Source organism: Oncorhynchus clarkii, chromosome 4, assembly GCF_045791955.1.
Source record: "Oncorhynchus clarkii lewisi isolate Uvic-CL-2024 chromosome 4, UVic_Ocla_1.0, whole genome shotgun sequence".
Lineage (NCBI taxonomy): Eukaryota > Metazoa > Chordata > Actinopteri > Salmoniformes > Salmonidae > Oncorhynchus > Oncorhynchus clarkii.
In genome coordinates, this window is record NC_092150.1 from 56082041 (window position 1) to 56107038 (window position 24998).

General features: G+C 43.5%; 1 protein-coding gene across 1 annotated transcript in view; it reads right to left on the reverse strand.

Moving 5' to 3' along the window:
• Window positions 1–24998, reverse strand: part of LOC139406966 (acyl-CoA:lysophosphatidylglycerol acyltransferase 1-like) — an 85291-nt gene that overhangs the window by 12697 nt on the left and 47596 nt on the right. The window contains exons 5-6 of the mRNA XM_071150184.1: window positions 21573–21858; window positions 11797–11923 (exon numbers count right to left, since the gene is read on the reverse strand). Of these exons, the coding sequence (XP_071006285.1) occupies window positions 11797–11923; window positions 21573–21858 (413 nt within the window). The remainder of the gene's footprint in view (window positions 1–11796; window positions 11924–21572; window positions 21859–24998) is intronic.

A 24998-nucleotide genomic window follows, 5' to 3' on the forward strand; every position in this document is an offset into this window, starting at 1 on the left:
CCGACCGATACTTATCCAATGAGAAATGCACATTTTTGCCATCTGTTGGCAAAGGGTTTTAAACACTTTGCTACAGTGTGATTGAACAAACACAATCTTGGACGCAGTGGGCATTGGAACGGTAGAGGGCAAAGAGAGTTAGAGCACGCTCGTGCGAGAGGGCATCCGGTCCGAGACCTGACTCTAGCCTTTAGAATGACGACATGGCAAATAAAAATATAGTAATCCCTTGATATAAATCACAGAGACCATTGTGATGCCATTGGAAAAGCACATGAATCAAAGCGGAAGTCATAAGAACAATGTACGATGAGCCACCTTACGAGTGGCCGTTTGACGAGCCTAGATACGAGAGAGTTGAGGAGAAGTACATGCCAATTGTGCACTCCTGCCTTATTAATGTGCGTGTGTGTATTTACTCATACATACACGCTCACACCTTTGACTGGACTCAAAGGAGGGGCAGCTAAGGGAACCTGAGGGGATCAACGCTGCCAGAGCAATGGACTGAACTTGGCTTGGTGTGTGTGAAAGAGAGCAAGAATGTGTGCGCATGATCTCCTTAAAGAGATGTATAGAGGGGCAACAGACACAAATAGAAAATGCTTTTTTAGCAGCCGGTGCCAGCCTCGGCCTCAGCCTACCTGGGTGATAAATCCTCCTTCAGCCCTAGCGTCTTATCTTAAGACCAAACGGCCTCAACAGTCTCCCATTCAGCGCTCTCTTTTTCCTGTTGAAGAGCGATTTCCCCAAGTACAAATACAGTAAAGTCCACACACCAGGGGACACATCCCCCCCCAATATTCAAATATGCTCAAAATGTCCCCCGCAATATATTGATATAAAAAATAAATAAAATAAAAATGTGCTACGCTACGACAGGCACCACCGTCCGAAATAATCATTAGCAAATGTAATCATAGCTAAACTTAACAAATTGCCATTATTATTACTACCGGTTCTAGTATTACGCTGTACTGCAGTTCTGCGTGTGGTTTGTTCCAAGTGGTGTTGCCGTACCCCAGCAGAAGCAGTTGCTCGACTGCTGTGGTTAGGTACAATCAATGTCAAACACTGTACTGTCTCTCTATTTCATTACTTTCAAATGTATTAAAAAGTGGAAAACTAGAATGTAATATGAATGTTAGGTAGGTAGCTAAGTTACCTGAAAAGTTCATTAGCCACACACTCACCCAGCGACCAACACAGGCATATTCAAATAACGTTAATGTCTTCATTATGTTATATTTGTCAGAAAGCCCGCGTGAGGTCTGAGTAAAGTGTCAATTATTATTATTTTACCTTAATATAACTACGCAAGTCAGTTAAGAACAAATTCTATTTTCAAATGACGGCCTAGTGGGTTATGTGCCTTGGACGGATTTTTACCTTGTCGGCTCGGGGATTTGATCATGCAACCTTTCGGTTACTAGTCCAATGCTCTAATCACTAGGCCACCTGCCAGCCCAATCATTTATGTTACGCTGCATGTGTAATTTATGTAGACAGTAGTAGCATTCATGAATTGCACATTTGTATAGTAGACTGTACAGCTGTACTGTACAGTAGACTGTATAGATGTACTGTATAGATGTACTGTATAAATGTACTGTATAGCAGACTGTATAGTAGACTGTATAGCAGACTGTATAGATTACTATACAGTCTGCTATATAGTACATCTATACATTCTGCTATACAGTCTACTATACAGTACGACGGTATAGATGTACTGTATAGTATACTGTATATATGTACTGTATAGCTGTACTGTATAGTATACTGTATAGATGTACTGTATCGCTGTACTGTATAGTATACTGTATAGCTGTACTGTATAGTATACTGTATAGTATACTGTATAGCTGTACTGTATAGCTGTACTGTATAGTAGACTGTATAGTAGACAGTATAGACGTACTGTATAGTATACTGTATATATGTACTGTATAGTATACAGTGTAGTAGACTGTATAGATGTACTGTATAGTAGACTGTATAGATGTACTGTATAGTAGACTGTACAGCATAGATGTACTGTATAGTATACTGTATAGATGTACTGTATAGCTGTACTGTATAGTATACTGTATAGGTGTACTGTATAGCTGTACTGTATAGTAGACTGTACAGCTGTACTGTACAGTAGACTGTATAGATGTACTGTATAGATGTACTGTATAAATGTACTGTATAGCTGTACTGTATAGATGTACTATATAGCAGACTGTATAGTAGACGGTATAGATGTACTGTATAGTATACTGTATATATGTACTGTACAGTAGACTGTATAGATGTACTGTATATATGTACTGTATAGTATACAGTGTAGTAGACTGTATATATGTACTGTCTAGTATACTGTATAGCAGACTGTATAGCAGACTGTATAGTATACTGTATAGCAGACTGTATAGATGTACTGTATAGTAGACGGTATAGTATACTGTATATATGTACTGTATAGTATACTGTATAGCTTTACTGCACAGCTGAATAGTATAGAAGACTGTATAGATGTACTGTACAGTAGACTGTATAGATGTACTGTATAGTAGACTGTACAGCATAGATGTACTGTATAGCTGTACTGTATAGTAGACTGTATAGATGTACTGTATAGCTGTACTGTATAGCAGAATGTATAGTGTACTGTATAGCTGTACTGTATAGCAGACTGTATAGTATACTGTATAGATGTACTATATAGTAGACTGTATAGTATACTGTATGTACTGTATAGTAGACTGTATAGCTGTACTGCATAGCTGAATAGTATAGTAGAATGTATAGATGTACTGTACAGTGGACTGTATGATGTACTGTATAGTAGACCGTATAGTAGACTGTATAGCTGTACTGTATAGATGTACTGTATAGTAGACTGTACAGCATAGATGTACTGTATAGTAGACTGTATAGCTGTACTGTATAGTAGACTGTATAGCTGTACTGTATAGTATACTGTATATATGTACTGTATCGCTGTACGGTATAGCTGTACTGTATAGTATACAGTGTAGTAGACTGTATAGCTGTACTGTATATATGTACTGTATAGCAGACTGTATAGCTGTACTGTATAGCTGTACTGTATAGTATACTGTATAGCTTTACTGCATAGCTGAATAGTATAGTAGACTGTATAGATGTACTGTAGACTGTATAGATGTACTGTATAGACTGTATAGATGTACTGTATAGTAGACTGAAAATATGTACTGTATAGTAGACTGTAGATGAACTGTATAGCTGTACTGTATAGTATGTTGTATAGATGTACTGGATAGTAGACGGTACTGTATAGTAAACTGTATAGCTGTACTGTATAGATGTACTGTATAGCAGACTGTATAGATGTACTGTATAGCAGACTGTATAGTAGACTGTATAGCTGTACTGGATATTAGACTGTACAGTAGACTGTATAGGAGACTGTATAGTATACTGTATAGATGTACTTTATAACTGTACTGTATAGTACACTGTATAGATGTACTGTATAGTAGACTGTATAGCTGTACTGTATAGTATACTGTATAGATGTACTGTATAGTAGACTGTATAGTAGACCTTATAGAGGTACTGTATAGCTGTACTGTATAGTAGACTGTGTAGATGTACTGTATCATAGACTGTATAGACATACTGTATAGTAGAATGTATACAGTGAGGGAAAAAAGTTTGATCCCCTGCTGATTTTGTACGTTTGCCCACTGACAAAGAAATGATCCGTCTATAATTTTAATGGTAGGTTTATTTGAACAGTGAGAGACAGAATAACAACAAAAAAATCCTGAAAAACGCATGTCAAATTGATTTGCATTTTAATGAGGGAAATAAGTATTTGACCCCCTCTCAATCAGAAAGATTTCTGGCTCCCAGGTGTCTTTTATACAGGTAACGAGCTGAGATTAGGAGTACACTCATAAAGGGAGTGCTCCTAATCAAAGCTTGTTACCTATATAAAAGACACCTGTCCACAGAGGCAATCAATCAGATTCCAAACTCTCCCCCATGGCCAAGACCAAAGAGCTCTCCAAGGATGTCAGGGGTAAGTAGTACAAGAGTAGAGTAAACAAGTAGTACAAGAGATGAGTCAATGTATCTATAATAATCACCAGTCAGATGATAGTAGTAGAAGGGAGTACAAGAGATGAGTCAATGTTTCTATAATAATCACCAGTCAAATGATAGAAGTCTACACTAGTACAAGAGATTAGTCAATGTTTATTGATATAATAATCATTGCTATTCAGATCAGAAATGGTTAGTAATCCATTCCTGAACATAATGGCAAGAAACACCACTTGTTTACTGATAATATTGATTTCATGTTCACTCTGGTGCGTAGAGAGAGAGAGAGAGAGAGAGAGAGAGAGAGAGAGAGAGCGCGCATGAGGATGCCGACAGGGCAGGGAGAGAGAGAGCATTAGGACGCCGACAGGGCAGGGAGAGAGAGAGCATGAGGACGCCGACAGGGCAGGGAGAGAGAGAGCATGAGGACGCCGACAGGGCAGGGAGAGAGAGGGAGAGCATGAGGACGCCGACAGGGCAGGGAGAGAGGGAAAGCATGCCGACAGGGCAGGGAGAGAGAGAGAGAGCATGCCGACAGGGCAGGGAGAGAGAGAGAGAGAGCATGCCGACAGGGCAGGGAGAGAGAGAGCGAGCATGCCGACAGGGCAGGGAGAGAGAGAGCGAGCATGCCGACAGGGCAGGGAGAGAGAGAGCGAGCATGCCGACAGGGCAGGGAGAGAGAGAGAGCGAGCATGCCGACAGGACAGGGAGAGAGAGAGAGCATGAGGATGCCGACAGGACAGGGAGAGAGAGAGAGCATGAGGATGCCAACAGGGCAGGGAGAGAGAGAGAGCATGAGGATGCCGACAGGGCAGGGAGAGAGAGAGAGCATGAGGATGCCGACAGGGCAGGGAGAGAGAGCATGAGGATGCCGACAGGGCAGGGAGAGAGAGAGAGCATGAGGATGCCGACAGGGCAGGGAGAGAGAGAGAGCATGAGGATGCCGACAGGGCAGGGAGAGAGAGAGAGCATGAGGATGCCGACAGGGCAGGGAGAGAGAGAGAGCATGAGGATGCCGACAGGGCAGGGAGAGAGAGCATGAGGATGCCGACAGGGCAGAGAGAGAGAGAGAGAGCATGAGGATGCCGACAGGGCAGGGAGAGAGAGAGAGCATGAGTATGCCGACAGGGCAGGGAGAGCATGAGGATGCCGACAGGGCAGGGAGAGCAGGTGACATGGAGGTGAGTGAGAAAAGGAGCAAATATTGATGGTTAAGAGCGAATAATGTTAATTTAAGATGAGATGTTCCTCTAAGTATGGCTTCTCGTGTATCTCAGATAATACAATCAAGAGAGTGAGTTTGAGACAATAGCAGACAGACATGCCAAATCAGACAAATGTGAATGTCAAACCCTATCAAATATGACACTACTTTCAGGAGAAATGGTTAAAAGATTATACTTGGCTCCATTACAGACCCTCCTTAAAGAGGGTGCACTGTTTCTATTGTGCTAAATACTTGGCAACACAAAAGTCTCAGCTTGCGTGAAAAGCAGATTCAGCTTTTGTCAAGACTGGCTTTCAAAATTGGTTGGCAGCACTGGAGACATTTAGTGCGCATAAAGACAGCCAATGTCACAAATTACCTGTGATGACTCAGATTCAGAGGCCAAAGCCTGTTGATGTGCAACTTTCACGTGAGCTTGAAAGACATCAGCAACAAGTGAGGAGAAATCTGATGAAGAATGTTGGGGCGGTATGCAAATTGGAGTGTGTCTAGGGTTTCTGGGATAATGGTGTTGATGTGAGCCATTTCCAGCCTTTCAAAGTACTTCATGGCTATGGACGTGAGTGCTACAGGTCTGTAGTCATTTAGGCAGGTTGCCTTTGTGTTCTTGGGCACAGGGACTATGGTGGTCTGCTTGAAACATGTTGGTATTACAGACTCATGTTGAAAATGTCAGTGAAGACACCTGCCAGTTGGTCAGCACATGCCCGGAGCACACGTCTTGGTAATCCATCTGGCCCCACAGCCTTGTGTTGTCCTGTTTAAAGGTCTTACTCACGTCGGCTACGGAGAGTGTGATCACACAGTCGTCCGGAACAGCTGATGCTCTCATGCAAGCCTCGGTGTTGCTTGCCTCAAAGCGAGCATTGAAGTGATTTAGCTCGTCTGGTATGCTCGTGTCACTGGGCAGCTGTGCTTCCCTTTGTAGTCTGTAATAGTGTGCAAGCCCTGCCACATCCGACGAGCGTCGACGAGCGTCGGAGCTGGTGTAGTATGATTCAATCTTAGCCCTGTATTGACGCTTTGCCTGTTTGATGGTTCGTCGCAGAGCATAGCGGGATTACTTGTAAGCTTCCGGGTTAGAGTCCCGCACCTTGAAAGCGGCAGCTCTACCCTTTAGCTCAGTGCGAATGTTGCCTGTAATCCATGGCTTCTGGTTGGGATATGTACGTACAGTCACTGTGGGGATGACGTCCTCAATGCACTTATTGATAAAGCCAGTGACTGATGTGGTGTATTCCTCAATGTCATCGGAAGAATCCCGGAACATGTTCCAGTCTGTGATAGCAAAACAGTCCTGTAGTTGAGCATCTGCTTCATCTGACCATTTTTTTAAAGACCGAGTCACTGGTGCTTCCTGCTTTAATTTTTGCTTGTAAGCAGGAATCAGGAGGATACAGTTGTGGTCAGATTAGCCAAATGGAGGGCGAGGGAGAGCTCTGTACGCATCCCTGTGTGTGGAGTACAGGTGATCTAGAATTTTTTCCCCCTCTGGTTGCACATTTAACATGTTGATAGAGATTTGGTAGAACTAATAAGTTTCCCTGCATTAAAGTCTCCGGCCACTAGGAGCGCCGCCTCTGGGTGAGTGGTTTCCTGTTTGCTTATTTCCTTATACAGCTGGCTGAGTGTGGTCTTAAGTGCCGGCATCTGTCTGTGGTAAATAAACAGCCACGAAAAGTATAGCTGAAAACTCTAGGCAAGTAGTGTGGCCTGCAATTTATCATAATATACTCTACTTCAGGCGAGCAAAATCTAGAGACTTCCTTAGATTTCGTGCACCAGCTGTTGTTTACAAATATGCAGACCGTCCCCCCATCGTCTTACCGGAGTGTGCTGTTCTATCCTGCCTGCCGTGTATCCCGCTAGCTGAATATCCATGTCGTCATTCAGTCACGATTCCATTAAACATAGGATATTACAGTTTTTGATGTCCCGTTGGTAGGATATTCGTGATCGTACCTCATCTAGTTTATTGTCCAATGATTGCACGTTTGCGAGTAATATTGACGGTAACGGCAGCTTTCCTAGTTGCCTTCTGCGGGTCCAGACGAGGCATCCGGCTCTTCTTCCTCTGCGTCGCTTCCTTTTGCGAATAATTGGGATGTCTGCCCTGTGGGTTGATTGGAGAATATCGTGTGAGTCCTGCTTGCTGCTGCTGCTGTTGTTGTTGAAAAAATCTTTGTCTAATCCGAGTTGAGCAGGAGTCAATATGTTTGAATGCACCCAGGATATATCATGATGTGTCTAGGCCTTCCTCTGTCCCAACTTCCAGGACAAACCTATGACGGTGCCACAAACATGGCTGGTTGATTGCAGGGGGTGCAAGCCATTTGAAGGAAAGAACAACCGCTGGCTGTGTATTGTCACTGTGGTCCACCCTGAGTGAACTGCCTGTGTAGCCTCTCCACTAGTAAGAGATTCAATGGATCTGGTGCATGAATTGGGGGGCTTCTTTAATCAATCTGGCAAGTTCAAGGTGATTTTCCAAGAAATCGCAAAATCAAAGCATGGTTTCACCTTGTTGAAACCTCTCTGTCCCACCAGGTGGACTGTTCGCACCCCTGCCATCCGCTCAGTTCTCAGCTAGTTTGAGTCAGTGCTGACAGTCCTTGAAGAAATGGCATCATGCAGCTCATCTGACACTTCAACTAAAGCTAATGGTCATCAAGGAACATTTCTAAAAGGGAACACTGTGCTCGGCCTTGTAATGGCTGAAGACCTGATGGGGGATTTGGAGTGTCTGAACACCTCCCTGCAGCTTAGGAAACAGACCGTTTCAGGCATGTTGGAGGCTGTGGACCACGTCAAAACAAGAATGCATGACAAGCGAACGGAGGAGCACTTTGATGTCTTGTTCACAAAGCAACTGCTATGGCAACAAAGTTGGACCTATAACCTATTCGGATGCCTCATTTCCGCAAACCTACAAAGCGTTACACCGGTCAGGCTGCAGCCCTTATACATCCGTATGCCCAGTTTTTGTACAGGGCCCAATTCTACAATGCCTTGTGAATACTCAATTCATAGAGATGTTTGATCAAGCTGGATTCCACAAGCTGTAGCAGCTTGAACATGTGCAGCTACGCGGAGACATAGACAAGGTGGTAGACGAGTATCCTGAATTGGATTCAAGACTACTGCAGGTCCCAGGGGCCATGTTTGGGGCTAATTACACATGTCAAAAGAGCTCAGATGTTGCTAGCATTATTGGGGAAATGGTGCCAGATGTGAGAGTGATGGTTCAGTCAGATGGAAGCTTTAGTAAGGCTTCTTCTGCTGGCCGTCCCTGCCTCCTCTGTAGAGGCTGAGATGAGTTTTAGTGCCCTGAGGAGGCTGAAGACATGGCTTAGATCATCCATGAGTCAAACAAGGCTGAATAATGTGGCCATGTGTCACGTGCACCAGGAGAAACTGAACCTTGAAGGAATATGCCAGTCTTTTATCGGTGTCAACAAAAAGCGCAAAAAGGCCTTTGGATCCTTTGTTTGAAGAATGGCAAGTCAAAACACATGTCATTGCCTGGAGAGGAGATGAGAGGATAGGAGAGGAAAGGAAAAGAGATGACTGGAGAGGAGAATATAGGACCAGAGGAGGATAGAGGGCTGGAGAGAAGAGAAGAGGAGAGCAGAGCAGAGCAAATGACCCTGCTGCCCACCCAAGTTTACTTGTAAATAAAAACAACAATTTACTAAACCTTGGCCACAAAATCTGGACTTGTCTTGATATAACAATGCATAGATTTCTGTTTATATGATTATGGTTATACTTTATTCATCCCTAATCTCTGCCATTTACATACAATGAGACAAGAAAAGGTAACAAATAAAAAAGAGCAGTGTAATACAATACACTATTAGACATTATTGTAAAAAACGAAATAAGAAGTTCATCGCATGTGTTAGTGAATTTTTTAATATTTTAGAATGCAGGAAATTAGTTTTACATAAAAAAAATATATATTATAATCCAGAGGGGAGGGCAGACCACCCTGCAGATTTGGTCACCCCCAATGTTGATTCCATGGCTACGGCCTTGACACTAAAAGGGTAAAAAAAATAATAATAATGTTTTGAGCAAAACTTCCAAGGATCAGGGCATTCAAGGTGGGAGGTAGTAATGTCATCGGCCTATTATTTATTTTAAGAACAAATTCTTATTTTCAATGACGGCCTAGTGGATTAACTGCCTGTTCAGGGGCAGAACGACAGATTTGTACCTTGTCAGCTTGGGGATTTGAACTTGCAACCTTCCGCTCTAACCACTAGGCTACCCTTCCGCCCCAATGTCATGGACCAACTATTTAGATGTGGCTTTTGTTAAGTAAATCAAGTATTAATTATACTTTTTATTTCTCATTTAACTAGGCAAGTCAGTTAAGAACAAATTATTATTTACAATGACGGCCTAGGAAAAGTGGGTTAACTGCCTTGTTCAGGGGCAGAACTGCATATTTTTATCTTGTCAGCTCTGGGATTCAATCTAGCATCCTTTCGGTTACTGGCCCAACACTCTAACCACTAGGCTACCTGCCGCCCCAATGGGGTGAAAAGGAGATTTGAGTGCCACATTCATGTCAAGTGTGTCATGATGACTCATGTTGACACGAGGCCAGCCCAACTTCAATGGAGTGGGGGAATTCCTAACGCCGCCACACCAACTGTAGGCTTCGACATGAGGATATCTTCCTACCTTTTATGTTGCTGCTTTATCCTCTCTGTCTGTACAGAAGTGAGGGCGGCTCCTTAATGCAGTTAGGGTGGCTCCATACTTCCGACTGGACTGTCACGTGAAAAGGCGTTACTATGGAGCAACAACATCTCCATGTCCCTTCTATGCAAAATTAGCAGTAATTGCATTACAGTGGCACTCCAGGCTCCTTTTCACCTCTTTTATCATGTGAATTACTTCACAATAGCACAGCACACTTCAGTAGGTGGTGCAGGTATCCTCATTACATGGCACAAATGGGCTGTGTAGGTCCTCAAATGTCCTCTATTGTTCAAAATAGTAGAAGAGTATTTAATTTTTTATATTTAACTTTTAACCCCTTTTTCTCCCCAATTTCGTGGTATCCAATTGTTAGTAGTTACTGTCTTGTCTTATCGCTGCAACTCCCGTACGGACTTGGGAGAGGCAAAGGTCGAGAGCCATGCACTGCTTCTTAACACAGCGCGCATCCAACCCGGAAGCCAGCAGCACCAATGTTTCGGAGGATTCACCGTACACCTAGCGACCTGATCAGCGTGCACTGCGCCCGGCCCGCCACAGGAGTCACTAGTGCGCGATGAGACAAGGATATCCCTGCCGGCCAAACCCTCCCTAACCCGGACGACGCTGGGCCAATTGTGTGCCGCCCCATGGTCGTGGCCGGCTGCGACAGAACCTGGGCTCGAACCCAGAGTCTCTGGTGGCACAGCTAGCACTATGATGCAGTGCCTTAGACCATTTGGGAGGCCCAGAAGAGTATTTTTAAAGACCTTACACGGAACCCAAACCGGCTGCGCGCGATCACGACACGCAGGTTAAAATATCAAAACAAACTCTGAACCAAGGACATTAATTTGGGGACAGGTCGAAAAGCATTAAACATTTATGGCAATTTAACTAGTTAGCTTGCACTTGCTAGCTAATTTGTCCCATTTAGCTAGCTTGCTGTTGCTAGCTAATTTGTCCTGGGATATAAACATTAGGTTGTTATTTTACCTGAAATGCACAAGGTCCTCTACTCTGACAATTAATCCACACATAAAACTGCCAACCGAATCCTTTCTAGTCATCTCTCCTCCTTCCAGGCTTTTTCATCTTTGAACTTATATGGTGATTGGCATCAAAACTTTCATAGTATTACCACGACAACCGGCAACACAGTTCGTCTTTCAATCACCCACGTGGGTATAACCAATGAGGAGGTGGCACGTGGGTACCTGCTTCTATAAACCAATAAGGAGATGGGAGAGGCAGGACTTGCAGCACGATCTGCGTCAGAAATAGGAATGACTTCTATTTTAGCCGTTGGCAACGCAGACGCTCGTTGACGCGAGCGAGCATTGTGGGTGCAATAATTGAATAACATATATTTCTAAATGTATTTTGCAACGCTCGCACACGTGACTCAAGCGGTGTCGTCAGGGTATTATAATCTTCTAGAATACAAGTCGTCTTTAATGAGAATGGCCAGAGAATGATAGGTAGAAACTGCTGAGGGAAGGACATACGGAACCTGCTGTACACAGCAGAGGCAGAGAGTGTTGGTGACAGGCAACAGCAACCACCCTCTGTCTAATTAATCCATCATTACTAGATCTTAACAACAAGAGCCTTCCATTTTCTATGAGAAAGAGTGCCAGACAAAGATATAGGTACCGCAACCTGGCCAAAACTAACCCAAACTCTGATACTCAACAAGTGAGAGGGTGAGAAGCGGAGAGAGAGCGAGACAGACAGAGCAAGAGAGAGGTGTCAGTGTAGTTAGGCTCAGTCCTTACCTGTAGTGTACGTGCGTGACTGTGGGAGGTCTGTAGCCAAAGATCCACGTCTGGATGTCCATGGGCCTGGCTTTGGAGTACGCTATGGTCACGTCCACCACCCACTGCAGGCCTTTGGGTTTACTACCTGCACAGACAGACAGAGAGAGTTAAGACATGAATGAGATGGCATCATATGCAGACAGTGAGGGAGAGATGGGGGCAGAGAGGGAGAGATGGGGGCAGAGAGGGAGAGATGGGGGCAGAGAGGGAGAGATGTGGGCAGAGAGGGAGAGATGTGGGCGGAGAGAGAGAGATGTGGGCAGAGAGAGAGAGAGAGAGAGAGAGAGAGAGAGAGAAAGCAGGATGAGAGATGGAAGGGGGAGAGAGAGAGAAAGTGTCTCTCTTTCGAACAAACTCACACGCACAGACAGCGCTGTAAGGGGTGTGTGTGTTTGTCAGAGAGGGTTGTGTGTCCTCAGGGCTGTGACAGAGAGGACAAGTGAAGCTGAGGGCGTTCAAACCATCAGGCGAGGAACGTCTGGCACAGACATACAGGCCGGGTTTGAAAACATTAATAGCGGTCAAATCATTGATTCCTCCGTCCTCGTTTACTGAATTCCTTTTCATAGCCCGTTGGAAGGATGGATCTATGGTCCCTCAGTCAGACCTCCTCCTCCAATGAGCTTTGAAAGGAATTGAGGAAAGGACGGAGGAAGCAAGGATGAGGGCACAGCCACAGAGCCATTACTCCACTCCATCACTCCTGGGTTGCATCCCAAATGGTACTATTCCATATAGGCCCTGGTCAAAAGTAGTGCAGTATAAAGGGAATAGGGTGCCATTTGAGACGCAGACCTGGTTTAGGAAGGCGTCACAGTGGCCTCTGATCTATGACATAAGGCTGCATTGGCCTACCAATATAGATGTGGCCTGTGTGAGTGTAATATGTGAGTGAGTGAGTGTAATATGTGAGTGAGTGTAATATGTGAGTGAGTGAGTGTGATATGTGAGCGTAATATGTGAGTGAGTGTAATATGTGAGTGTAATATGTGAGTGAGTGAGTGTAATATGTGAGTGAGTGAGTGAGAGAGAGAAGGATTGTGGATGGCTTGCTTAAGTGGCTGACTGGGTAGTGTTTGTGTGTGTGCGCTCGCTCGCGCATATGTGCGTTACCAGATGGCGAAGGCAGGAAAAAAAACTGAGGTGGAAAAAAAGATTGCCAGCTCACGCAGGTCTTTTAGAATGTAAATCACTTAAGAGCACTTGTCAACTGCCGTTTCAAAACGTTGCTAAGATTAACCCAGACAGAATTACACAAGACCAGAGTGCTGATGCTGGCCAACAGAACACCTATTCCGAGGTGGGTAATGTTGATGCTGGACAACAGAACACCTATCCTTGGGTAGGTAATATGTAGGTAATAGCTTGGCGCCAGCTCCGAAACAGGCGTGTTGCCAAGCTTTCTCTACATCCATGTACACCAGCGACAAACAATACTGTAATGACAGCACAGCCACTCATTTGATAAGACATCGGAGTAGCCTGGCTGCTGTAAACAGTTATGGAGGGAGCATACACAGGGATCCCAAATGGCACCCTATTCCAAATATATAGTGCACTACTTTGGACCAGGGCTCATGGGTAGTAGTGCACTATATAGAGAATAGGGTACCATTTAAGATGCAGCCAGGGACAAATGTCTCCTTGGCAAAAAGGATAGTCAGGCCACACTTTTAACCAATCAGGAGGTTCCTTGTTCATACCTTCTACTGAACCAGGGGTTTAATAGACACCTGTGATTGGCCACTTGCACACGGGAAAATCCCATATAAAGCTTACTAAAACCAGCCAGTAAGCATGCAAGTGACTTTTCCACTTAACCATATTACACGTTTGAATAATGGAACCAAACCACATTACACTCTTGAATAATGCAACAATTCCCAAGCATGTGCAGACAAAGGATTTACTTTCTCGTCTAGAGGCTACACATTACATTTTTGCTTCAAGAAAAAAAGCACACAGTTGCTAACAGCATGTCTTTAAGTAACGCTAGCCTATCAAAGATGAATGATTAACCCTCCCATACGAATATAAAAGTACAACAGGCCTACCTTACAACATACCAGTCTTCATTTTTAGCAATATCATGCAAATCAGTACATGTAGTAAAAGCAAATTGCAACTGAAAACGTGGGTATAAGTGAATTCATAAGTGAATTCATATCCCCTTTTCATGCCTCATGATTTGTCAACTCATGCACAATTAATCTGCACTTCAGTCTGATCAACTGTAGCCTTCTGATAACCACAGCTGCAGGTAGCCTAGAGAAGCCAATGCGCTCGGATCACATCTGGGCCTGGCTAGGGGAAACGAAGCAGTAACGTCATGCATCTATAGCCTAAGCTGTGTATTTGTAGCCTAAAATAGACCCATATATTTACGTTAATTTTAAATAAATTATTGACTGGAATAATTAAATCACCACAATAGTCATGACATACTGTATGATAATATATATATTTTTTATTACAGATACAAAGGCCTTGCATAAACATAAAGCTAGCTCAGCCTAGTTAGTTATATTGTCCATCTGCAGTCGTCTCTGTCTGTAGCTAGGTTTCCATCCAATTGGCGACAGATTTTCATGCGAATATCCCAAAAATCTGCATAAACACAATGTACGCATTTTCCCAGCAGAGGTGTGTTTCCATTAAACTGACTTGTTGCAGATAAAAGGCGGTGTGTGATGACATAGTGTACATAAAAATACCTTTTGCAGGTAAATTCCCATGTACGAAAAAAATCTCATCTCATGGTTCTCACACAAAAAAAGATGCTGCGTTATTTTTTTAAATGTATTTATTTAACCTTTATTTAACTAGGCAAGTCAGTTTAAGAACAAATTCTTATTTACAATGACACCCTAACAAAAGGCAAAAGGCCTCCAGCCGGGACGGGGGCTGGGGATAAAAACTAAATAAAAATACTATATAAATATAGGACAAAAACACACATCACAACAAGAGAGACAACACTACAAAAAGAGAGACCTAAGACAAAAACATAGCAAGGCAGCAACACGTGACAACACAGCATGGTAGCAACACAACATAACAACATGGTAGCAGCACAAAACATGGTACAAACATTATTGGGCACAGTCAACAGCACAAACGGTCAAGAAGGTAAAGACAACAATACATCACACAAGCCGCTACAACGGTCAGTAAGAGTGTCCATGATTGAGTCTTTGAATGAAGAGATTGAGATAACTGTCCAGTTTGTGTGTTTGTTGCAGCTCGTTCCAGTCGCTAGCTGCAGCGAACTGAAAAGAGGAGTCGACCCAGGGATGTTTATGATTTTTTAAAATTTAACCAGGGAGGCCAGTTGAGAACAAGTTCTCATTTACAACTGCGACCTGGCCAAGATAAAGCAAAGCTGTGCGACAAAAACAACAGAGTTACACATGGAATAAACAAACGTACAGTCAATAACACAATAGAAAAATCAATCTGTATACAGAGTGTACAAATGAAGCAAGGAGGTAAGGCAATAAATCGGCCAATAGTGGCGAAGTAACTACAATTTAGCAATTTACCCTGGAAGGATATATGTGCAGATGAGGATGTGCAAGTAGAAATACTGGTGTGCAAAAGAGCAGAAAAACAATATGGGGATGAGGTAGGTAGTTGGTTGGATGGGCTATTTACAGATTGGCTGTGTACAGCTGCAGTGATCAGTCGGCTCTGACAGCTGACGCTTAAAGTTAGTGAGGGAGATATGAGTCTCCAGCTTCAGTGATTTTTGCAATTCGTTCCAGTCATTGGCAGCAGAGAACTGGAAGGAAAGGAGGCCAAAGGGGGAGTTGGCTTTGGGTGCTGCTACAGTGACCAGTGAGATGAGATAAGGCGGAGCTTTACCAAGCAAAGGCTTACAGATGACCTGGAGCCAGTGGGTTTGGTGACGAATATGTAGCGAGGACCCGCCAACGAGAGCACACAGGTCGCAGTGGTGGGTAGTATATGGGGCTTTGGTGACAGCACGGATGGCACTGTGATAGACTGCACCCAATTTGTTGAGTAGTGTGTTGGAGGCTATTTTGTAAATGACATCGCCAAAGTCAAGGATCGGTAGTATAGTCAGTTTTACGAGGGTATGTTTCAAAAGCATTATCATTTATACTATAGAAGTGTTGGGCTGAACGAGACAATTCTGTTTACACTGCCCTGCCTTGGAGGGGGGCAGCTGTTGTGCCAGTGTTGTGCACAAACTCCGGAGGTAGCACTCCAGACAGGAGATTTCTGCAACTCTACATTACAATAATGTCTCTTGAGTATCGGTACCTCTGAGAATAGCCCCTAAGCCAACAGCGAGATGCTCGACCGCTTGCTTGTCACGGTTCTGGGTTCAAACAGTCTCTGTGCTGTTGTGGGTGACAGTATTTACCCCAGGTGACGTTGTGGAGCCGATACACAGCCGTGATGGTGCTGCGCTCACATTCACATCAGATCCCATTTCCTCCGAGAGGCCCATTGTCTGCTGTGTGAGTCAGATGGCTGAGGCTCTAGGTACGGTCAGAAAGAGAGAGAGCCCTGTGCCTGTGTGTAGAATCACCATTTTGGGTAGCTATTTGCAGTTATTGCGTTGCGTACTATGATTAGGCTTTAAAAAGGAAAGATTTACCCATTTCTAATGTTATCGTTTTGTGCATCTCTGAGCGATGTTCTATCGATTCCCGGGGTCATTTCATGTTTATCTGAGCGATTCAGCCGGTATGACGTAGCATTACAATAAAGCCACTCTCACTATACTGGAAGTTAATAGGAATACAACTTTCAGATACCGAAAACATCTAGCGTACATGTCAGATTTCAATTCTGGCTAATGTCAGGTTGTCTTCTCTCGAATGAGTCATTGATCATATTTGTGTGATATTCCTACCTTGAGAAATGTAGCTCAGTTGGTAGAGCATGGCACTTGTAACACCAGGGTAGTGGGTTTGATTCTTGGGGCCACCCATACGTAGAATGTATGTACGCATGACTAAGTGTCTGCTAATTGGCATATTATATTGTGTAATTTAACAGAGGGTCCCCCACACTTCTCCTATATGTCTGTCTCTTCAGTCCAGGGTGCGTTGCATGGCCGTTGTGAATGTCAGACTCCACTTTGTGAGACAAATCGATCTGCAGGTGTAACATGGTGAGATTGTAGACTCCTAAACTGATAGTGCAGTTTGTTTAGGCAATTTTACAGCTAACTAGCTACTTCACCTGGTGATATTGGACTTGAGTATTATTGTGTTTAGCTATGCTTGCTACCAAGTTAACTACCTAGCACATAGAGCATTGCATTGTGGGTTTTGTAGTTGACTTGCGCTGAAACAGATGATTTCCACATGTTGCTACCAACCTTATGACAAAATGAAAAATTAATTCACAAAAAATATTGTTCACACATTTTCCATTAATCATCAAGCCCCATCATTACATTTCCCAATTCTTAAATTACATGATTTTTTTATTGGAAAACAAATTCACCTAGGAAGACTTGCAACTTCTATGCAAGGTATTTTCTACATGTATGAACGCTTTCCAACAGACCTGGATGTATTGGATAGCTCAGCTGTAAGCACAGAGTTATTGCAGGACACAGGAGTCAGCAACCCCCATGGTGGCTAGATCCCTTAGCCACGCACTCAATACTGCTGGCCTCAACACGGTCTTACAATTACGAGAAAGGCAACAGGACTCATTTAAAATGGATTTTGAGCTAAAGCCAGGGAATTCCAAAGTGCATGTGCACGTGAGTGATGGTGTGTGTGTGCGCCTGTCTGTGTGTGTGGGTGCTCCTGCCTGTGTGTGGGTATGTGCAGCCTGCCACTGTGTGCAGTCTTTGTTTCCCAAACTCAGTGGGCCATTAGGCAAGGCTTATTGATTGGCTAGGGGGCTAGTTGTCAGCAGTGGACAGGAGGGGCAGAGCTCAATTAAGGCCAGTCCTGATGGATGGATTGATGGAAGAAAAAAATGAGGTTAAGGAGAAAATGAGGGGGAAAATAAAGGTTTCATTTTCAGAGCATTTTCTTAAATTGCGGAGATGTAATCCTAGTCAGTCAGTTTATTTAGGCTTGGTCCCAAGACGGGGAAATTACTCTACTGTAGATCGCCGCTGGGGTTCCAGGAGACCTCTGTTGCAATTTCCGTCTCCTTCGTACGCGTGAGACACTGTGTGTGTGTTTGTGTGTCCCACCCCTCCTCCATCCAGCCCACCACCCCCATTTAAAACAGTATTCTCAGAGGGCAACACAACAGAGAAGTGATGATTTTATGGTTTGAGGTTTTGAAAGCGTGTTCTCTCGACAGGCAACCAGCCCAATATAAAACTCCCATTTGAGCAAGATCTGCACTACACATTCTATTTATAGGATGAGTGCCACAAAATTCACAGGAACACTACGGTAGTTTGAAAGAATAACTCAGTGGTCTGTCAGACTTACCCTGACTACAGCACCAAATATTTATTAAAGAAGCTACCAGTGACAATTGTGAGTTTTGGGAGTCAGACATGTGGTTCACTGACAGTGTAACAACATTTGGCCTGTGGAGGTATATTGACTACAGCTCAGCATTCAACACCATAGTGGCCTCAAAGCTCATCACTAAGCTAAGGACCCTGGGACTAAACACCTCCCTCTTCAACTGGATCCTGGACTTCCCAATGGGCCGCCCCCAGGTGGTAAGGGTAGGCAACAACACATCTGCCACACTGGGGAGCCCCTCAGGGGTGCATGCTTAGTCCCCTCCTGTACTCCCTGTCCACCCACGACTGCGTGGCCAAGCACAACTCCAACACCATTAAGTTTGCTGACGACACTGATCACCGACAACGATGAGACGGCCTATGGGGAGGAGGTCAGAGAACTGGCAGTATGGTGTCAGGACAACAACCTCTCCCTTAAAGTGAGGGGTGGGGGAAAACACGCCCCCATTCACATCGACGGGGCTGTAATGGAGCGGGTCGAGAGTTTCAAGTTCCTTGGTGTCAAAATACAAAAAGGCACTAGCACATCTGAGCAATCTTTTTTGCAGGTGCATGGTAACAGTTGAACAAGATGAAGGAAAAAGGAAACCGCACACTGCTCGATAGCATCACTGATCTTTAATAAGCTTACGCATCGGCCTCACGGCCTTCGTCAGAGCTTTTGTGATTAAAAAAAAAAAAAGCACCCTTATGTAGACCTAGCCCCAACCACATCTGTTCCACACATCGAAAGGGGTTGGAGGCGAAGGAAAAACATAAGCGCTATCAAATATAACAATATGCATTTCATAAATATTCAAATAGTGTGTAAATAAGACGTATTAAACACGTCTGTAAAACCACAATGAGGACATAGCAAGTTTTCATTAATCATTGGGTACATCGTACGAAAAACAAAGTAATCTTAAATAGGGACATAATTCATGCTCAAATTTACAACATACAACATAATTTCATCATTACGTCCTTTAGGAAATAATGTCTGGAGGGTGAAAATCCAAAAACATCATCTTTTACTCAGAGTTTATTATTGATATCACCTCCCCTGTCTGATATCTTAACTTTCTCTATGCCACAAAATCTAAAAGGGTAGAAATGTCATGCTTCAGGTCTTTGAAATGTACTGCGACCTGTCGTTTCTCCTGATTGAACTTTAATGTTCACGGATTCTCTGTTTGAGAGGACGAGAGGTTTTACATACATAGCACAGCCCTCATGGACATTTAATATTGTAAATAACATGGGTGGTGGAACATGTAATAATGTCATTTATTTGGAACCGTTTTCCTGTGTGTGGGTGGCAGAAATATTCACACTTCATCATATTGTTGCACTGTGCGCATCCTCTGCATTTATAGCTACCATTTGGAAGAGGGCATAAAAGAGCCTGGCTGATTGTCTTTAGTGGCTGGCAGTTGGCATGAACCATTTTATCGTGTAAATTGCGACCTCTCCTATACACAATAAGTGGTGGATTTTAAAATTCAGACGGTAAAAGCTGGGTCCCGATGATAAAATATGCCAGTGTTTCTTGACCGCGTCTCCCACTTTTCGCGAGTTCAAAGTATGTGGTTGTGAACATTACGGAGTGTTCTTTAGCGGGTCCTTTATGTAGCAGTTCATCTCGTGTTTTTCTCAATGTCAAATTAATGAAGAGCTTCATCCACACATTGTGGCGAATAGGCTCTTAGAAACCTAATGCGCATCTCCGCTGCTTTTTCTAGATAATCCTCTGTGGAGTGGCATATACGGCTCAGTCTGAAAAACTGGCTTCTTGGAAGTTCTCTTTTTAATGGCTCACGATGGATGCTGTCCAGTTCCTTGGTGTCCACATCACCAATGAACTATCACGATCCAAACAGACCAAGACAGTCGTGAACAGTGCACGACAATACCTTTTCCCCCTAAGGAGACTGAAAAGATTTGGCATGGGGTCCCCAGTTTGACAGATGCACCATCGAGAGCATCCTGACCTGGTTGAATCCCCGCCTGGTATGGCCATCTGACCATATGGCTATAGAGGGTAGTGCGTACGGCCCAGTAAATCACTAGACTCAAGGTTCCATATATCTAGGACCTATATACTAGGCGGTGTCAGAGGAAGGCACGAAAAGGCTCCTAGGTCCAAAAGGCTCCTAGACCCAAAACGATTCTACCCCCAAGCCATAAGATTGCTGAACAATTAATCAAATGGCCACCCGGGCTATTTACATTGACTGACCCCCCCCCCTTTGTTTTTACACTGCTGCTACTCACTGTTTATTATCTATGCATAGTCATTTTACACCTATCTACATGCACAAATGAACTCAACTACCCTGTACCCCCGCACACTGACTCAGTACAGGTCCCCCTATTGTTATTTTATTGTGTCACTTTTTATTTTAGCTAGTAAATATTTGTTTAACTCTATTTCTTTAACTGCATTGTTGGTTAAGGGCTTGTAAGCATTTCACGGTAAGGTCTACTTACACCTGTTGTGTTCGCTGCATGTGACATACAATTTGATTTGAATTGAAAAGGGTACTTAACTTAGGTCTACTTGGAAAAAACTTTCATTAGTCTCCTGTGCCAAAATTGCCTGTCTGATTATTAGTTCAGTACCCATAATCCCCCGCCCTCTCCCCAATTTGTAAAGTATGTAGCTAGAGGTGTTGCACTCTGGGAAGCACATGCATGAGTACTGAGTTGGGAAGGTCAAGAGCAGGATGATGCGTCCTGATAACACTTTTTCCAGCATGGTGATGCGTCCTGATAACACTTTTTCCAGGAATCGTGAGGCTTTACCTGGAATCAGTTGGGGTCAATTCCAATTGAAGTCAATCAATTCAGAGAGTAAACTGAAATTCCAATTCAATAATTGAAAAAAGGGCACCTGTTTTTTATGACTTCTCAATAACCTGAAAGCGAGAAGCTATTTATATCAAAATAATAGTTTTATACATTTTAAATCACTTTCTGAATCGACTGACCCCAACCCTGATTTAAACAAAGGAGACCTTTGCTTGGTGAGCCCTGGAGGCTGACCTGGTCCTAGATGACTACAATAGGTGAAGGGATAGACAGGTACAGACAGAGGTGACTGGCTGCAGGGGAGTGTAACCACAGGATTAGAGGGGAGGAGGTGAAGACAGGCTGCAGGTGTGTCACAGCCCACTAAGACCTCAGGTGATGACCGGAGATTTCGAGGCAGAGTAAGGTGAAACGGAAGAACGTGGTGTGTGTGTGTGTGTGTGTGTTCGTCACTCACCTGACTGGCTACGGTGCACTGTGCTGGCCTCTGTCCCCAGGCAGCCATTCTCCTGCTGCGGCCCCAGGGTCTTCAGGATCACCTGAGTGGCACCCAGCCGCGGCAGCGTCACATGCGTCAGGTGAGGAAGCGAGTTCTTCTTGGCGAATGCCTGGCTGGTTTCCCGCCGCTTGCGCAAGAAGCCGCCTTCTGGGAAGAGCACGATCCACTTTCTGTCACGGCTGTGATAGTACCGGTCTAGGTGGTCCTTTAGGTAGACCAGCTGCTTGTCCCGGTACGCTTTACCCTGCGGGTTAAACAGGGAAACACAGAACAGGGGTGGCATGAGGACGCTATCAGGGCTGTTTAGATGTAAAGGCTTTGCACACAAAAGATATCGCAAAAGCTTAGTTTTCCTTTTGTTTTATTCTTCATTACTGAATTGGGGTAGCGTTCACAGAGGGAAAACATGTAAAAGCGTATAACAAGGAAAAATGAAAATCTTTATTTCTTATTAGCCAAGTCCAGATAGTCACCCCCTCCCCGTTTTAGTCTGTTTTCTTCCATTTGGTGCCTAATTAACACAACCCAGTTTAGCTTTAGCATAGAGAGGATACAATACAGTATTGGTGTGACACTCAGCCAAGCTCCACTGAAATGAATAGACAGTGAAGTTCATATTAGCTATGGTAACATTAGCAGTAATAGCCTTAGCATTAGCAGTAAGAGCATTGCGAAAATTGACAGAGGGTTTTTGGATTGATTTCCAATTAGGCCAGGTTCAGAAGCACTTTAAAAGGCATCAACACACTGAGGCTGGATTGATGTGCCAGTATTGGGTTTCTGAATTTGTGTGATTAGTACATGTGGTATGTTATACAATACATCACACAAGTATTGGGACAGTAACACATGTTGTTGTTTTGGCTCTGTACTCCACAACTTTGGATTTGAAATGATACAATGACTATAAGATTAAAGTGCAGACTGTCTGCTTTAATTTGAGGGTATTTTCATTCATATCGGGTGAACCGCTTAGAAATTACAGCACTTTTTGTACATAGTCCTCCCATTTTAGGGGACCAAATGTATTGCAACAAATTCACTTATATGTGTATTATAGTAGTAAAAAGTTTAGTATTTGGTTCCATTTTGCAAGCACGCAATGATTACATCATGAATACGGATAGTCTTAAATTAAATCGGGAATAACGATGAGTGAGAAAGAAGCACAAATAGCATACCCCCAAGACAGGGGACGTTAGAATTGTTTTGGGGGGATATTATATTTATGCCTCCAACTTTCTCACGTATCATTATTCACAATTAATTAAGGGTTATCTGTAATCATGGTAGCATCCACATTAATGTAGAAGTGTTAACAAACATTCTATTCTTATTTACAATAAAAGCGACTCCAAAATGACAATACATTATTTACCATTCATTTCTATTGGGCACAAAATAAGCTGAAACACAACCAAAATAAACAGCAAATGCATCCAACAAATTTGTAGACTCACAAGCTTGTTGTAGTCACTGCGTGCTATGAATATGGGACCAAATACTTAACTTAATACACACAACCGAAAGGTTGCTGGATTGAATCCCCGAGCTGACAAAGTCATTCTGCCTCTGAACAAGGCAGTTACCCCACTGTTCCCCGGTAGGCCATCATTGTAAATAAGAATTTGTTCTTAACTGACTTGCCTAGTTAAATAAAATGTTCAAATTAAAAATAAAATAAATAGGGGGAATGTGCTGTAATTTCTATACGGTTCCCCCGATATGGATGAAAATACCCTCAAATGAAATCTGAGAGTCTGCACTTTAACCTTGTAAAATATGTATCATTTCAAATCCAAAAGTGCTGGAGTACAGTTCCAAAACAAAATAATTTGCACTGTCCCAATACTTTTGGAGCTCATTGTAGCCTACAGTACGTTGTTATTTGAAGTGTCGGTTATGTCTCAATTTAAACATCTAAACTAATTCCACTACCATAAAACATACTTTTGGACAGCTGAAGCGAGCAGAAAATGTTTCTTCAGGACATTGACCTTTCCTCCAGTTTGTGTTGGCATGCGCCATCTTGTTTGTATGAGTGCATGCAAGTCAGTCTAAGTAAAGAGCATGGTACTTGACAAACTGCGCAGGAACAAAACATTCTAATTCACTGGCTATCATGTTGTGTGTTGTGTTATTTTACATTTCATCATTCATGCAAGTGCCATGTCGAGTAAATATCATAGTGCTTGCAGTATAATTAAGCATTAAGGCCCGAGGGGGTATGATATATGGAAAATATACCACGGCTAAGGGCTGTTCTTGGACGGTGCCTGGATACAGCCCTTAGCAGTGGTATATTGCCATACGCCCCCCTTTCTTCAAGTGCAGTCGCAAAAACCATCAAGCACTGTGATGAAACTGGCTCTCATGAGGGCTGCCACAGGAAAGGAAGACCCAGAGTTACCTCTGCTACAGAGTTAGAGTCACCAGCCTCAGAAATCGGCAATTAACTGCACCTCAGATTACAGTCCAAATAAATGATTCAGAGTTCAAGTAACATCTCAACATCAACTGTTCAGAGGAGACTGAGTGAATCAGGTCTTCATGGTCAAATTGCTGCAAAGAAACCCCTTCTAAAGGACACCAATAAGAAGAGACTTGCTTGTGTCAAGAAACACGATCAATGGCCATTAAATCGGTGGAAATCTGTCCTCTAGACTGATGAGTCCAAATTTGAGATTTTTGGTTCCAACCACGGTGTCATTGTGAGATGCAGAGTAGTTGAACAGATGATCTCCGCAAGTGTGGTTCCCTCTGCAAGTGTGGTTCCCACCACAAAGCATGGAGGTGGTGGTGTGATGGTGTGGGGTACTTTGCTGCTGACACTTTGTGATTTATTTAGAATTCAAGGCACACTTAACCAGCATGGCTAACACAGCATTCTGCAGCGATACGTCATCCCATCTGGTTTGCGCTTAGTGGGACAATCATTTGTTTTTCAACATGACAATGCCCCAAAACACACCTTCAGGCTGTGGAAGGGCTATTTGGCCAAGAAGGAGAGTGATGGAGTGCTGCATCAGATGACTTGGCCTCCACAATCACCAAACCTCTACCCAATTGAGATGGTTAGGGATGAGTCTGGACCACATAGTCCAACGGACTAAAGGAAGGAAAAGCAGCCAACAAGTGCTCAGCACATGTGGGAACTCCTTCAAGAATGTTGGAAAAGCATTCCAGGTGACTACCTCATGAATTTGGTTGAATGCTGAGAGTGTGCAAAGCCGTCGTCAAGGCAAAGGGTGGCTACTTTGAAGAAACAAAAACGTATTTGGATATGTTTAACACTTTTTTGGTTACTACATGATTTCATGTGTTACTTCATAGTTTTGATGTCTTCACTACTATTCTACAATCTAGTAAAGAGTTCAAATAAAG